General features: G+C 31.8%; 2 protein-coding genes across 2 annotated transcripts; one reads left to right on the top strand and one right to left on the bottom strand.

Moving 5' to 3' along the window:
- Nucleotides 1–6572: 6572 nt before the first annotated feature.
- LOC145749740 (large ribosomal subunit protein uL4-like) lies at nucleotides 6573–9994 on the bottom strand. The gene is made up of 8 exons (XM_082565591.1): nucleotides 9928–9994; nucleotides 9278–9513; nucleotides 8699–8880; nucleotides 8312–8436; nucleotides 7900–8029; nucleotides 7611–7707; nucleotides 7083–7226; nucleotides 6573–6787 (listed from the first exon to the last, which is right to left on the bottom strand). Exons 1-8 carry the CDS (start codon nucleotides 9928–9930, stop codon nucleotides 6616–6618), a joined length of 1089 nt encoding a protein of 362 aa, XP_082421717.1. The 5' UTR covers nucleotides 9931–9994; the 3' UTR covers nucleotides 6573–6615.
- Nucleotides 9995–10806: 812 nt separating this feature from the next.
- LOC145749950 (xaa-Pro aminopeptidase 2-like) lies at nucleotides 10807–14639 on the top strand. The gene is made up of 16 exons (XM_082565844.1): nucleotides 10807–10818; nucleotides 11041–11160; nucleotides 11313–11481; nucleotides 11539–11631; nucleotides 11704–11864; nucleotides 11950–12031; nucleotides 12119–12265; nucleotides 12386–12519; nucleotides 12590–12676; nucleotides 12862–13049; nucleotides 13128–13260; nucleotides 13342–13516; nucleotides 13888–13956; nucleotides 14098–14174; nucleotides 14267–14365; nucleotides 14433–14639. Exons 2-16 carry the CDS (start codon nucleotides 11107–11109, stop codon nucleotides 14637–14639), a joined length of 1875 nt encoding a protein of 624 aa, XP_082421970.1. The 5' UTR covers nucleotides 10807–10818; nucleotides 11041–11106.
- Nucleotides 14640–17142: the final 2503 nt, after the last annotated feature.

The following is a 17142-nucleotide window of genomic DNA, read 5'->3' as shown; positions in this document are numbered from 1 at the left end:
ACAAAATCAAATAGAGATTGCGGAATATGTACTAACTACTGCACCAGTGATTTCTGGATAGCATCTATGCGTCATAATTTCCGCTACTATAGGTAGCGACCGTTTGCTAGTGTATATTGTGCTGCGTACGTCGTTCACTTAAACGCAGGCTACTAGACTACTGAAAACAGTTATCATCCGATGTTTTACGCGCAGTGCTGGGTAGTTGGAATTGCAATACACCAGCCTATCAATCACGCCCTCTCATTCCACAACAAAGGTGATATGAAGTCGACACGTGACATCCGCTGCGGGTTAGCCTAGTTTCCCGTTGGCGTAGCAAGTAAAGACGAACAAATGACTTTTACTTTCCTGTTTGTTTTTTTCTATTGTGGGGCGCCTTCACGCCACTATCTTTTGCCAAATATCTCGTCCCAAAAAATTGAATTTATTCGCGAGAGAAATACACCTTAAATTTAATAACACAAAGGACTTGTCAACATGAAAGACAAAAAAGCGCGTACCAATCATACTCATCCAATATGTAAACGCGCCGTGCATTCCTTTGTTAATGTAGAAGACATGGCAATCCGCATTTAAAACGGCTTTCTGGATATGTAACAAACATAGCGAAGAATAAAGGCCGCGTTAGTTATGGCAATATTGCTACATGGCAAAGAACCTCCAAAGCTCCAAATGAAGAACGAAGCGAAAACGTCGCTGCGTGGTAATAAACAAATAACAGTAAACACCTGTGTATATGGTTTCGCTATGGCTCAAAAGTAAACAAGGCTCACAGACGCGTTGTTTCTTTTGTGCTCAGATTTGTCACACAAGCAGCCCTAAAAATGCGGGAACGGCGCCTATTTACCCAAGTACCCCATGGAAAGGGGTAGTAGGGTACGGGCTATTATAAAACCGCTCGTAACGAAAATAAATAAGGCGTTAAGGAGCGGGCGGAGAAAGCGATCAATAGAAAACGCTCGCTTGGCTTGTGTATTCTTTCTATTAAAGCATTATTTATTTATAAACACCTTTTTCGAAAAAAGGTTTTTATGTACAAGGCAAACAGTTTGCGACGAAGTAATGAAATTAGCGAACAATCGAGCATGGCGCGTGAATTGGCGCGCGCAACATCGCGTTGGTTACGAAACAATGGAAAATGCGCGCGATTTTATTTTGACAAATATTTATAGACACGCACAGAACCACAATCATGCGTGTTGACATATACGCCCATTCAGCGAAACAAAAACGCCTGGCGAAACAAACTAAAAAACGGATGTTAGCCCGGTTACCTACACGCTACAGGATACTGGTTCCCGTAAAAATAACATTATACCAGTCAAGATGTTATGATTTAGTCAACAGAGTTGTTTTGTATAAGTGGGCCCACTGGAAAATAAAAACTGGACATCAAAAAAACACTCTTTTAAAACTAACTTTTTCTATTTCAAAAGCGTTTAAATTTAAGCTTGTTGTGGAAGTGTTTAACTTAAATGCTTTTTGAATAAATACAGTGTGTTTTAACCAGTGATTTCATTAATATTGTACTTTGATTATCACGGCTAAAGGATTTGCTGGCAAAAACCGAATCATAACAATTACTCATCACAGCGTGTTGTTTATTCACGCAGTCATAGGACTAAGTTCAGATCGTAAATTTGAAATAAAGCCTGCATTTTCTCCTTTTTACAAATCGCTCGTGTACTGTTAAACTGGTGAAATTCGACTAAACTTGTAAAAGTAAAAGTGACCATGCGGCTTTTTAGCCTAGCAAAATCGTGTTTAATATCACAGCATAGTTTAAACCGAATTGTTGTAACAATATGGCTTAAAAATGAAAAGTTACCTAACCGGCGAATCTTGATTAAAATCTTGTTTAAAAGAAATTTGCATACTATTTTTTTTATTTAGAAAGTAAGTATCTAACACAACATCTATAACCAACTATCTACTGTCTCAAAACCAAAATGTGTCGTAAACAATTTTTTCTTAAACGGCGTATACCATTTTTAAACTCACTAAACAACCGCAGTTTTACATTTGTTTGTTTGTGCGGCCAGGTAAAACGCCACTGGTGGCACTTAGCCTATGACTAACTGCTCTTAAACGCTTCGTACAAACAAGACAGGAGGCAGCGCTGGCGTTCAAGTTGTAGCGCCGACGTTCGAGTTGACAAACAAACAACACTAACATAAGTGCTCGTGTCTGCCCTTCCACTTCAATAACTAAACTCACTAGGCTACAAGCTTAGCAAGCACGTACTTTTAAGCGAGTTTTCAATTCCCAATGCTATCGGTATTATTGTAAGCAAACGTTACAGTTACAAGGTGCAAACATTTAGTCAAAACAACCTTGTGTAACTATAGCTTACTTTCTGCATAATACAAGAAGTGTGAAGTATTATAAACCCACTTACGAGTAAATAAAAAAGGCAAAGTTTAGACTCTACAATCTGACACTAATTTGTCACCTTTGCTTTAAAATGGCACGGTTACCAGTCCACAAAACAGATAAACAAACACAACTAACCTATACCTATAGGACAAAAATACCAAGTAGCATTTTGAAATGTTACTTTTCTCGCTACTAAATTAAAATAAAATATTTGTGTTAAATATATTTTATCTTGTCTGGTTTTGTTATTAATACACATCAAAATTTTAAATGTTTTTCTTTTTTTTGAAAGTTACTTATTTCTTTTAGTTTTTTATTTTTTAACTGAGGACCTGGTTAAATATTCTTAATATTGGCCCAGGCGCTTTACGCTATTTCACATTAAAAAAAAACGACAATTAGACATGTCATAAACACAAAACAGTAATCTATCATTCTTGGATTATCCAAACGCTAAGTTCTGCTTTCAATTAAATTTTTTGGAAGATGAAATGTGAAAGAAATTTTTTTTTTCAAAATATTTTTTAATGAATTTAACAAATTTTTAATTGAAAAAATTTGAAAAGATGAGAGGGAAAAATAGATGCAAAAATTTTAAAATACGTTTATTACACCCAATGAAAAACATTTTAATAAACAGTGTTACTTTTTTAAAAGTGTATTTTTTAAATTTGCAATACAATATTCGGCACTAAATTGCAACAAGTAAGATAATATAATTTCCCCAAAACAAATTAAAATTAAAGCATTTTTGTTTAATATTGCAATTGTTCAAAAAAATAACATTTACAAAATATTAGCATAGTTTTTAATAACAAATAGTGAACCTCTAACAACACAGTAGTAAAAAAGGTTAATAAGGCCCCATAACAATTTTATTTAAAGTAACTAATAACAAAATTCTATTTAATAAGTCTTCAAAAAAAAAATTTAACAATTGAAATTGAATCATGTTGAACAAAAAATTACAATCTATAATCATATATTATGTTATAAATTTAACTGCCAAAAATTTGATTTCTAAAACCTTCTTTAAAATTTGCATAACACAAAAAGTAAATATTTTTTTAGGATTTAAAATTTGCAAAACAATATTTTATTAGTTGTGATCATACTAATACAATTTTGTTACTAGTGATACTAATTTTTTTACCAAATTTAACCATCTTAGTATTTAAAAAAGCTGGTAATGTAAATAATTTATTTTGTTGAAGACGATTTTTAATAACCTTAGGTTTTTAAGTTTGTTAAGGATGACTTTTACCTTAGGTAATTACAACAATAGAAAAATTGTTAACCAACTAGTTTTGCATTTCACAAATTTTTCTTTCTTGTCAAGTTTTACATAAACAATTGTTTATTGTTTGTTGCTTCAATGTCCAAGAATTTTTTCAAAAATGTATTTTTCATAATTATAATTTTCATTTGCCAAATTTTTTCTTCTCGATATTCTTGTCAGAGCAGTTATTTCAAATCAAAATGGCAGCTCATAAACCGGAAATTTATTTATTTACTAATTTGTTTCAGAATTAAAATCAAACAACAACTTTTACGTTTAGACCTGAAGATAAAGAATTATTAATTTTTTTTTATAAATCTTAATATTAATTTAACTATTGCTTTAAAAAGTATTTTAAACTTTGCATATTAAACAAGCGTAAGTTAAGTTAAATGAGCTTAAATTCAGTTATAGCAAAGCTATTTAATAGCTTTAAAATTTCTAAATTATTTTTACTAGATCGATTATAACCCAAAAGTTAATATTTATGACTCATTTTTTTTGTTTATATTTTACTATTCCGATAAAATTTTAAGATTTAGCGGAAATGTGAAACTGAAACCTCTAACAAAAACCTCTGCGACTCAAAAGCATACATTTTAAACCAACCAGGAAATACCTACAAAAAAGGTTAAAAGAAGAACTGCATAACCAGGGTATAAAAAAAAGATTAAATTTTATCGAGTTAGGGTGGTTCTTTTGGCCCAAAAGACATTAATAGTAGCTTAGTTATAAATATTTAAAACATTCTTTGTATTAGCCTGTATTGATTCGCTAACAACAAAAAAATACTAGTGTATAAAGGTTGTAAAATTAATAAATTCAAAAAAAAATAAAGTTAATTAATATTTTTAAATCATATAATTCAACGCATTCAGGGTTAATGTTTATTAGTATTTAATTGCTACCTAACCGGTAAATTTACTAAAAAAAAAAAGGTCGGTAAATATAAATATTTACCACAAATTAAGGGAAGTGAAATGTCGTACCATAGGTTCATTAAAAATGTCATGATTCAACCAATGTATGCAAATCGAGGTTGCGGAAATTTAGTTTACAAATTAACCTTATGTCTATGTACACCAAAAATATTATCAGAAGTTTATGTCGATTTGATTCGCTGTGATTACGCCTTTTGACGAATGCCAATTCAAAAATATATGTCAGGAGTTTTCGAGTTCTATTAATTTCGTTAGTTGATATAAATGTGAATGTGATAGTGGTTATCGCGGTGATCACGCAAAAATTAATAAATGTGAACGGATCATATTGTTATAGTTAAAATCCCATGATTAATATTATTCTAAGGTCGAAATAAAGTTTAATAAAACAATTAAAGTTTACAGCTTCTGCTAAAAAATTCCACCCAAAACCACGCCTCCTTATAGAATTAAAAATGCTCTTTGAGATCGCTTATTTTAACTTAAAAAAATTTCAAAACTGTCTGCCATATTCCGAAACATCTTTGTTAAATATCAATGGCGCAAAGCAGTTAAACTTTAACGGTTTTCTTTCATATTAAACAACCTATTAAGACAATAAAACTAATGATATACTAATGCAAGTCACTAAAATGTCAATATTATTCAACAAATATTAAATTGCAATTTAACCACCTGCACCCCAAGGCTAAGTAAAACCGTTATTTTTCTCTAGAACATTGCTGCATAGTTTTGTTCAGGTTAACTTATTATTGATAAGAATTTCCACAACAATGTTGTTACTTCAAATAAAGGATTTAATTTTTCATTTGTTGTCAAAAACAAGAATTGGATAAATAATCGACAAGTTTGTGTTTGTGTCATTTTAAAACAACGGGTTAAATAAGTTAGTGTTGCATCATCCATTTTGTGATTTCATCACCAATTCGAAATGGTAGACGCGAAATTTTTTCTTAATGAGAAATTTATGATATCATTTGTGATTGAAATCAGTATTAGTTGTTAAATTACTGTAGCCAGGATTGTGGACATAAAAATTTTAATTTTAAAAAATAAAAATATGTATTTACAACTTTTATTAAAAAAATTAAATCAAAATAAATAAATCCTATTTCTAAAAAAGGTTACCATTAAAAAGTGCAGATATGGTCGCAACACAAAAAATTTTAGACACCACTACCCGTGATATTACTGATAAAAACACTTTGTTTTATTAAATATTTTTCAATCAAACACTACGTTAAAGTACCATTATTTTTTAGCATTCTTTTTTAAATTACAGTTTAAAATTATTGGGCAGGTTATTATTAAAAATCGCTGGTCGTATCACACAGATTTTTAAACATCTCATTTGATGATTTAATATTATAGTTGTTTTCACCTTGTTTGGTTAAAAATAAAAAAGAGATTTTTCGTAATTTTTCAGTGCATTTTTCACTACCTAAAACACTAACCATAAAGAGAGGTCGTCAAACCTCTTTGGGTAACACTACGATGGGTTTTAGGTTTTTTAAATTCAACATTTACAGTATTAGCAGGCTTGTAATCAAATTTAACATTAGGTATTTTTTCTGTATATAACTTTATCCTCGATGTGAGAAGGTCGAATGCGCGACCTAAACATAGAGTAACATCAGTTACTCCGATCCAGTCTCAAGTTGCCTTTTAGCGGTTTGGGATATTATAGATTATAATTGCCCGATAATTATACTGCTGATTAAGTGCTGGCTCAGCAGGAGTTTATACCGTATTGCGCCCGACGTAAGGACTCTACAGCACGATACCAGAGGGGATTGAACCCACGACTACATAGTGGTGTACCAAGTGTTCTTGCCATTACTTTTGTCGTTATACAAAAAGAGTTTTAAATTGAATTTATTTAAAGGCCACGTTCTGCTTGAAACCCTTTAAAATCATAAAACTAAATTTTATAAGCCCTCTTTCTATATTTTAGCTAAACGAATTCAAGTCAATGCACGTATAATGAATTTATTCATTTATTACAAAGTGAGGCATTTATGCCTTTGCAGCCGGCTTTTTTGCTCTGTACTCGGCTTTCTCTCGAATTCGACGTTCCTTCAACAGAATAGCTGCTCGTTTTACTGCTGCAGCAGTTGGGTTCAATTTCAACATGATTCTGATGTTCTTGAGAGGATTCTTTTTAGTTGCTCGTCTTCGTCTTCCATGTCTGGTAAAAAATTTATTAGTACCAAGAAAAAATGATAGGGAACAAATATTGAAAAATAAGATTTTTTTGTTTTTATAATGTAAGATTATTTTTAAGAACTTTAAAAATGTAGTGGTCAGAACACCTGGCGGCACTACATAAGGCCTTGGGTTCGATCACCAATGCTTTCATGCTGTAGCCTCTTCAAGTAAGGTGCTATAAACCGCCGACCCTTCATCAGCAGCATGATTATCGGGCAATTATATTTTATATTATCCCAAACTAAAGAAAAAAAGGAAAACTCTAAAAAACTTACTTGGGAGCACGCAGTGCTGTTTTGACTTCATCAGATTGTAAAATTTTACCCAAATCGGTGCAAGTCATTTTTGGCATGGGAAGATTGAAGTTGCTTTTTTCGGTTGCTGGCTTACGCCATGTGCCATAGATGGCATCCAAACGTCTAAAATTACAGAAAAAATGGATTATATGAAACACTGGTCTTTACTACACAAGGTCCTGAATTACATTCCTACTACTTTTATCCTGTAGCGCCCTCAGGTAAGGAACTTGAAACGGATAAGCTGCTGTCAAAAACTAACTGGTAGTTTAATTTTAAAACAATATATTTAATAAAATTTTAAAATGTGAAAGTCAACCCAAGACTAGGTTGGGTTAACTACTAATTTTCTATTAGTTAAAAGAACTTAGTATAAAAAGGCAAAAAACTGTCATTTTAGCTGGTCAAAAATATATACCTTACGGATCTAAATATGTTTCTCATAAAATTATTTAAAATAATGTGTACCAGTAAGTACTTAAGGTTTAATTAAAATAATAAATTTACTTGATAGCACTTTCGGTCCAGATAAGAAATCTTCCAACATGGCCACCAGGGGCGATCTTGAGCAAGTTAAGACGATCCACACTGATTAGAGTAACACCTGCAAAAAATAAGAAATACTTGTAGTCTTATGCTTAATAAAAGCAAATAATAAAGAAATACATATTTATAAACATGAAATGCATTTTTTTTTTTTTTTTTAAATGTTAGTTTCTAAATAAGACCATAAAGTTTCTTGGTCTTGAACAATAAAAAAAAAATTTTATATTAAAAAGAGGATAACTATATATACCTGGGATATTTCTGAAAGCTCTTGAAATTCCTTCATCTTGATCGTAGATGACACAAGGTCCTTTTTTAAGGGTGTGTCGTCGATTCCTCATCTTACCTTTACCTGCACGAATTCTCTTTGATTTCATCACCTGGAAGGTAATAAAAATTCAATATTTATGGGTTAAAATCACTTACAAAAATATTGGGGTAAAAAATCACCTACAAAAAAATTAATTTCTGTATTAGGTTTTGATGAAGAACTAAACATTTAGATGTATTGATACCAAAACAACACTAGTCCTTACAAAATATGTATTGACATGACCTAATTTGTTTGTTTAAAATGTGTACAACAAGTTTAAAACATAATTCAATCACAGCATTATTATTTTGAAAAACATCATCTGATTACGTGCATACAGTTAACTAACCTTTTTGATATCATCCCATGCTTTGAGTTTCTTAAGAAGAATCACAGCCTCCTTGGTTTTCTTGTATTGTTGAACTTTGTCCTCAACAACCAGGGGTACTTCTGGAATTTGATCGATCTTGTGACCTATAAAAAAAAACATTTTAGTTTAATATATAAACACAATGTTAATTTTAAAAAAATTGTTAAAATATTAAAATCCATTAATAAAACATTTTAAACTTACAAAAATATAATTTTACATGCAAATATTGCAACACAACACAAACATTTTTTTATATACAAAACAATTACATATACCGGTTTTTATCATTATGCACAACACAGACTTAGTTGACAATTAATTATATATAATCAAATATCATAAGTCTAACCACTCAACCCCTACCTTTAGCCATTACCAAAGCAGGTAATGCAGAAGCAGCAAGGGCAGAGCAGACAGCATATCTTCTTTGCTTAATATTACATCTCCTGTGCCATCGTCTCCATGTTTTGGTTGGCGCATACATACGACCACCTCGACACATGTTTCCAAATGCAGCTTGACCAGATCGGTGAGTACCCCCACCCCTACAAAACAATTTTTTTAACTATTAGTGGTTATTGTTCAAAGTCAAATTTGCAAATTGACCAACTACTGAAAAAAGTAATCTGTATTTCTAGTAGAACAATAAAATAAAACAAAAGCTATATATATTCAGGATGATTAGTTTTGCAACATTTTTAAGCAAGACTTATGTATTTGAAATAAAATACTTTGGTAAAGTATTTTTTAAGCTGAACTAGCAAAAAATTAAATAGCTCGAAACATGCAGTTACAGTAAATAAACTTAAATAACCTTTTAAACAATTTTTAATGACCTTTGTATATATAATAAAAAATTAACTCTGATTTTCTAAATTATAAAAAAAATGATGTTTTAAAAATTTAAAATAACACTAATTTTTTCTAATTTGATGTCAGTACCTGACTCTTGGTATCCTAGCAACAGCACGACCAGTACCCCATGACTCGGCACTCGTCTGTTCACCAGCAATTCCTTTTACAGCATAAGGTTGTCGATGATTCTTACTAATGTTGGTGTGAACAAAGTTCACGAGGTCGGGACGAATTGGGGCCTTGAATACAGCTGGGAGGGTGATTGGCTTTTCGCTTGGGACCCCCTTTTCTGTGTAGACTGATATTAACGGTCTCGCACAAGCCTGAAATAATTGTAATACAATTGGTCAATAAATGTTTACAGTTTAAAACACTTTGTAATTATATATAGAGTTAGATATGCATATATTATTTCTAGAGTTGCTTTTTAGACAAAAGTGGCTTTTAAGAAGTTTAAAAAGTAAACACTATTTATCTAAACTTCTATTGCCATAACACCTAGTTAGTGTTTTAAATTAAAAGACTTGATTATTTAATCTATTGTTATAACGTTTTTTTATCATACAAAAACACGATTTGATTTAACGTCAAAAAATAGCGGTCTAATCAAAACCATTGACAGTCCGCAAATAAATGAAGTTTAAAATAATATATTTGTATGATTGTTACCAAATTTACTAGATTTAAAATAAACTAGCACACTTTAATTCTATGAACAAACAAGAATAAAAACATACCATTTTGACTATAAAAAACAGCAACCCTAAAGAGGCTTACTGATGAAAAAGAATTGCCACTCGCACGTGGCGGAGAGATTTCTAAAATAGAAACAATAAATAAAAATCAAACATTAAAAATTCTGTTTTTATTGAACAATGTTTGATAATAAAAAAATTAGTTAAGTTATTTAATTAAAAAAATTATTAAGATGTATAAATAATATTTAAAATATTAAAAATAAAATATATTTAATTTTAACTCGGTATAGCGGATGAATACAAAAAAAATTGTGAAATTTAGGGGAACCACCAGAAAAATCGAATTAATGTAATATTTATTTCTATAGATTTTATTAAAAATTTAATAATGTTTGTTATAAAACTAAAAAATATATATATAAATTTAGATAAAATATTTTATTAATTAATTTGATATAATTTGAAGCAATTTTTTGCTAAAACTAAAATACTGTAAAGTGACGTAAGCTTTTATATGCAAAAGTATATTTGCTTTGGGGGTGTACACAAAAATTAATCATTAAAACTGCAGTTAGAAATTAGATAACAATGATAAGTTATTTGTTAAATCGGACAAAAGTTAACTTAGTACGACAAAAGGTTTGAAAAGATTTGGAATTTAAAATTCTACAAAAATTATTTTTGCAGATAAGAGTTTTAAAGTTGAAAAATATGTTAATTTGTAAGAAGAAATTAGTATTGGTGGCACTTAATTTGTTACGTAAGTAAAGCTTTTATTAACAGCATATATCATTTAATTTAAAAAAATAACGTTATGGTTTCACAGTTTTAGATGTAGTCCATGGTTGTGATCAGGAGTTTCTCAAGGGAGATGCGACCGAAAGACATTTTATAAAAGCGACAGTAGTTGGCAAAGATTGTTCAGACCCGGTAAGTTTAAAAGTATGTAAGTTACAACATCACAAAAAATAAGAAATACAAAGAAATTAAATTGTTTTGTGTTCAAATATCTTAAGAACAGAAAACACATCACAAGCAAAAAAAATTTAAGTTATGCAAATAGACAAAAATGACATAGGATTTTTCTATGCCACGTGTGGTAAAACTCTACTTTGACAGCGTATTTTAAGTGTAACTACTTTTTACATAAAGAGCAATCCAATACTTCCACCAACTGCAACAGACACGACTGAGCGACTTGCAGCGCTTCGAGAAGAAATGGCCAATGCAAACTATGATGCTTACATCGTACCTACAAGCGACCAACATTTGGTAGACTAAAAAATATGTTCAGTAAACGATAAACAATCAATTTAAGTATACAAATGTTTATAGAACGATAAAAACACAATTATATCTAATGCCCATAGTGATGTATAGTTAATTTAGCATTAAGGTAGACCTAAATACACTTCTTTACCTAGAGCGAATACCCGGCAGCTAGTGAAAAACGACGTCAATGGATAACTGGATTCTCCGGTTCGAACGGAGTTGCTGTCATTACGAGACAAAATGCAGCAGTGTGGACGGACGGCAGATATTTTATACAAGCCGAACAAGAACTGGACTGCAACTGGATTTTAATGCGAGAAGGTATATGTCTTAAATTAATACAAACGTTTGTAATATTTAAACAAAATAATTTTTAAGGTGAGGAAGGAGTGCTTGGTATAGAAGCTTGGCTAGGATCACAACTCGCTTCAGGACAAAAAGTTGGAGCTAGTCCATTTGTATTTTCTATTCGTACGTATTTCAAACAAATTAGCAACTTTTTTAAATATAAATTTACCATAAAAAAATTTATTCCATCAATAGAAAGCTGGCAAAACTACCAGAGCAACTTAAAGTCGTACCAACTGGAGCTACTAGAATCCATTCCTGACCTAATAGACCTAGTATGGGTCGAAGGTAGACCAGCACCTAGTGATGCTGGAGTGATTGTATTTCCAATGGAATTTGCTGGATTAGAATGGACAGTAAGACTTTAAAATAATACCTCTGATTTATTTCAATTAATCACAAATAATATAGTTTATATGATGTTTTATTGCTTTCAAACAGAATAAATTGGCTAACGCAAGATCGGTTATGGAGACAAAAAATATCGATTACGTTTTGATTTCTACACTTGAAGAAGTGGCATGTAAGTAAAATATGGTGCACTATAAACTAAAGTTATACCCTGCTTACCTGACATAAAATGTGACCTAAACATTGTATTTTTGTTTAGGGTTTTATAATATACGAGGTGGAGATGTTTCAAACCTTCCAGTTGTTACCTCCTATGCATTAATTTCAAGAAGCTCGTGTTGTATGTTATATGCAAGTACTGAAAAATTTGCCAGGCAAGAGATAACTGATCATTTTAACCGAACAAGTAAGCAAATCAAATACGTGTAACATTAAAGCCGTATTGGCATTTGTACTACTGTTTTTGACAAACCTCCAAAATAATCAAAATTTAGAATTTATAACAAAATTGGTATTAAATCTATAGATTCGGAATGTGTGATAGTCCGCCCATATGATCAAGTACGTACAGATTTAATAAATCTTGGCAGCGACTCCTCAAAAAGATTTTGGATGCCCAGCGAGTCTACGAGTTATGGGATCTATAGTGCAGTGAACGACGTAAATAGTTTGAGTTGGTTGAATATTAAATATAAGGTTCAAGTGTTCTTACGTTTCGTTTTTTTAACAGACTCAGAAAATATTGGACATATCACCTCTAAAAGTACCAAAGTCGGTTAAAAATGAAGTGGAGGTGGCCGCAATGAGAAAAGCACACGTAAGTTTTTTCTTGTAATATTATAAATACTTTTTTATATTTATGAAAACTCGATGCGAAAAAGTCGACTTAACGACCTAAACATAGAGTAGCACCAGTTACCCTGACCCAGTCTTCAATACCAATTTGCACGCAGCACCTACTATTTAAACATATCATAAAACTCATAAACTGAATTCCTTTAGATTTACGATGCCGTTGCACTCTGTCAATATTTAATGTGGCTTGACACCAACGTTCCATTGGGTTTAGTGGACGAAATCAGTGGAGCTGAAATGTTAAAATCATATCGCTTTGCCCAGACTGCTAACAAGGGATTGAGCTTCAACTCGATATCCGCTAGTGGACCTAACGGAGCCATAATTCACTACAGGTTAAGTTTCGTTTTAGGCATAAGCGTTTAACTAATAGTCAGTTATTTTTTAACAGTCTTTCCAATCCAAATTAACAGGTCGACCCCAGAGACAAATCGAAATCTGACAACAAATGATTTGTACATGATTGATTCGGGTGGGCAATATTTTGAAGGAACAACAGATGTAACAAGGACATTGCATTTCGGAACACCAAAGCCATTCGAAATTGTTTGTAACACTTAAAGACTGCTAATTTATTTTTTCTTTGGTTTTGGTAATTTTAGTTGATTTTTTTAATGTTTTTTTTAGGAAACCTTTACACGTGCTCTTATGGGCCAGATTGATGGTCAATCTGCAATTTTTCCTTATACAAAAGATGGAAATTACGTGGACATGTTGGTTAGAAGATTTCTGTACCAGTTAGGTCTTGAATACAGACACGGTACAGGGCATGGTATTGGACATTATTTATCAGTCCACGAATGTAAGTTTTACTTTGAAATAGGACTTTTATATTCTTAAAAAACGTAGTTTTGTAAACAAACAAAAAATTATACTTATTGTAAAAAAGTTACAATTTTCTGTAAAAGTTACAGTTTCCGGTAGTGTGGTGAACCGGTCATGGCATCGGACTACGAGCCAAAAGGTTTTGGGTTGAAGCCGCACCAACGCCACACTATTCGCCCTTAAGCCCTGCGTTTACGGATAGCTTAGACACGTCCCAAACCGCACACCCTTACCTAATAAAACTATCAAAAAACCTATCCCCTTAAGGAGATACGGAAAAAAACTTACAATTTTCTGTTGTTGTTTTTAATTTAACCTAAACTTAAATAAAGTTGTTTATATATAAAGCTCCACCAGGAGTTGGTACCGCAAATGCAAATGGATATCCAGTTCAGCCAGGAATGTTTACTAGTATTGGTGAGCCTAGCAAGTTCCTTTGTAACCTAAACAAAAGCCATGTTCTTTTTCTTAATTACAAAAAGTCGAATATAGAAATAAACCAATAACGTAATCGATATGTTAAAATAGTAAAGTTGTTTTGTATGTGAATGTTTACAGAGCCTGGATACTATGAAGAAGGTTCATTCGGATTAAGGCATGAAAACATAAATGTTGTGGTAGAGGCTGACACAGAGGTGAGTTTAATGTAATTTATTGCAATAATGCAGCTTCCATTTTGTTTTAAATGTCTTCAAAATATAAAAAATCGTTTTGTTTTGTTTTATAGTACAATTTTGGAGGCTACAAGTTTTACACATACGATCCAGTCACTTTAGTTCCTTTCCAAGCAAAACTGATTGACATCACACTTCTGAGTGATAAACAGGTAACCCTATATAAATGCACATTAAAACTGTACTTTGACAATTTAAACAACGTACTTTTTTACTCAGTTGAAATATTTAAACAACTATCATGCCAATGTTTTGAAAATAATTGGCGACGAAGCAGTTCTACAAGGAAAGCCTGAATTGAAAGCCTGGCTAGAAGGTGCAACTGTCCCATTGACTCGAAACTCATTTTACAAGTTACACCCAATGGCTCTAACACAATTTTTATGTATTTTACTAGCTGTTGTGACAATTTTTTTTAGTTCATAAGTTATATTTCACATTTTAGTTGTTATTAAAAACAATTTTAGGACACATTCTTATAAAGGAAACACACCTTTTATAACCGATTCGAATTTATACATGTTAGTTGAAACGTTTTTTAAAAAAAATTTCTGTATTGTAACATCAGTAATTTAATTAAGCATAATTTAAAATTATTAAACACTGTATTAGATTTAAATACACAATTAATTTTAAAATAAATTCAATGTAAATTAGTTTATGAACTTTTTTAAAACAACTTTACTTAAATATTTGCAAGTGCATTGTGATGTAATATAGAGCTTTTTGGTGAGAAAAGATAGCCAAATATTTTTAAAGAAAATTAAAATGCATTAAAAAGGATCATGCCAAAAATAACTGATCCTAAAAAAAGTTTTGCCATCAGGATAGTCTTGATAGATCATATTTAGTTTAGTTTGTAAAAGTTATTGCACCGTCCAAGCAGTAATAACATGCCGCAATCAAACGGTGGAAGAAACGTCAGCATGCAGTCTTTAGATAAATCTTTTAACGATGATGCGCATTCCGTTGGGTCAAAACATACTTTATCTCTTGAAGCACGCAAAAAAATAAGAGGTAACATTTAAAATAAAATATTTAACGTTAAAAAAAACTCTATTATACCAGCAATAAAGTAGTTTTTGTAATTCGTAACTCACAAATAGCCTAAGCTTTAAAGGCTGCACAAAATTTGCCTTAAGAAAATTGTGTTTTTAAAAAAAAACATGTTTAGATACTATACTGGCCTCTGGAGGAATGACCAAACCGGCAAATGTGTATAATGACGGTAAAATCTGTGACCACGATGATACTAATACCTCTATTAGTACTTACACAATAACAGATAGCAGCACAGTAAGTTTACTTCGTAAAGTGAAAACATGCCTATGCTAAGTACATTTATATAACATGTCTTTTTTCTAGGCAAGACTGGTGAAAAGAAAGAAGTATTACCCCAATAAAGCGTTTTCGAGTTCTAGTAGAAGGTAATTTTATACATTTTTGAGTTACTCTAGAAAAGTCAGTAGCAAATCAGTTATGCAAATGCAAAATCAATCAAGCTGTAAGTGACTATATTAAAAAAATATTCAAAAATAATAAACTAACACCATAGGAATTACACAGTTCACTTGATCCTGTTGACGAGCCTCTTACATCACAGCGAAGTAAAAAAAGAAAGCCTGGAGTTGCCCGTGCAGCAGTAAACGCAGTTAAAAAATGCGCCAACTTGGCCTACAAGAGAATGCCGGCTGTCTGTACAGAACTGGGTGGCCCAGTAGATGACTGTGCAGCTTGTGATGTTATAAAACTTCATAATCCATGTCCACGTACACAAAAAAAGGTAATAAAATAATTTCTGGTATAAATTTTGAACGATATTAAACTTCACAACTGATAACTTGTTTTTCAGCTGAAACGGCAACTCAGAAGGGCAAAGCTAGAAGCCATGAAAATGAGAAGGCGTAAACGAATGAACACGGGAATAACATCAGATGAAGAATCAGTACAGGTATTTACATTTATTATAAGCAACAAGCATACTTACTATCTGCTTAGTCAATTTCATCATATTTCTGTATAATTCCAGCAGACTATCCAGGCGATGATATTGCTATTATAACAGCCTTATTGTAAATGCAATTTGCTTTATAGTGCTGTGGGTATACATGTCGTTATCTTTTTTATTACTAAAAAATGTTGTTTTTAATCTAGGAAAACGAAATTGGGGGCTGCGGTAAAGATATCGGTGCAGCTGTTGCGCTGGACTGGCGTAAAAAGCAGATGCAAGCTTGCAATTCAAGACCTAGACGAAGAAAGCCAAGATGTTGTAAGAAAAAAAAGAAAATCTGTCGAAGAAATTTTATGCCGTGGAAGGAGCCTTGCATGAAGGTCAAGAGAATGAAAAAATGTCGACAACTAGCGAGAAGGTTAAAAAGAAAGGATAAAAAGTTTTACTGTCTATGGTGAATCGATGTTATTAGGTACACGTAACCGAACGACGCAAACTTCATATTGTTTGTTGTCATAGTTTAAAATTTAACCAAATGCTTGTAAAATGTTAAAAACTTTTATATTTTATCCACCCACTAACCCTAAGTTTAATTTGCAAAGGTAAACTGAAAAAAATGGCGACGAACACAATGAATGAAGCACACAGAGGACATACCAAAGTGTCATTTAATTTTGTATAATTTCATAACAAATAAATCAACGGGCGAGCCAAAGTGATATGAAATTCCATCGTCCGTCCTCCTGGCTTTGTTACCTTTTGAGTCTCATTTAAAGGCCGGGGATAATTGGAGCTAACTGATAGAAAATAGGCCGGGCCACCGTTTGTTTATAGTTGTGTATTGTGTAGTTAACTGAACGGTTTACAGTCACTAAGTTTTCAATGCCGCTTGCAACGTCACTTATTAAATCCTTTTGGGTTTTTGTCACGTAACAAAACGTCCTTTGACAATTGAAGGACATATTTGTAAAAGCGTTT

Source organism: Corella eumyota, chromosome 4 (genome assembly GCF_963082875.1).
Source record: "Corella eumyota chromosome 4, kaCorEumy4.1, whole genome shotgun sequence".
NCBI classification, from domain to species: domain Eukaryota; kingdom Metazoa; phylum Chordata; class Ascidiacea; order Phlebobranchia; family Corellidae; genus Corella; species Corella eumyota.
The sequence above is the reverse complement of the archived record's forward strand: the minus strand, read 5'-3'. Positions and strand labels throughout refer to the sequence as shown.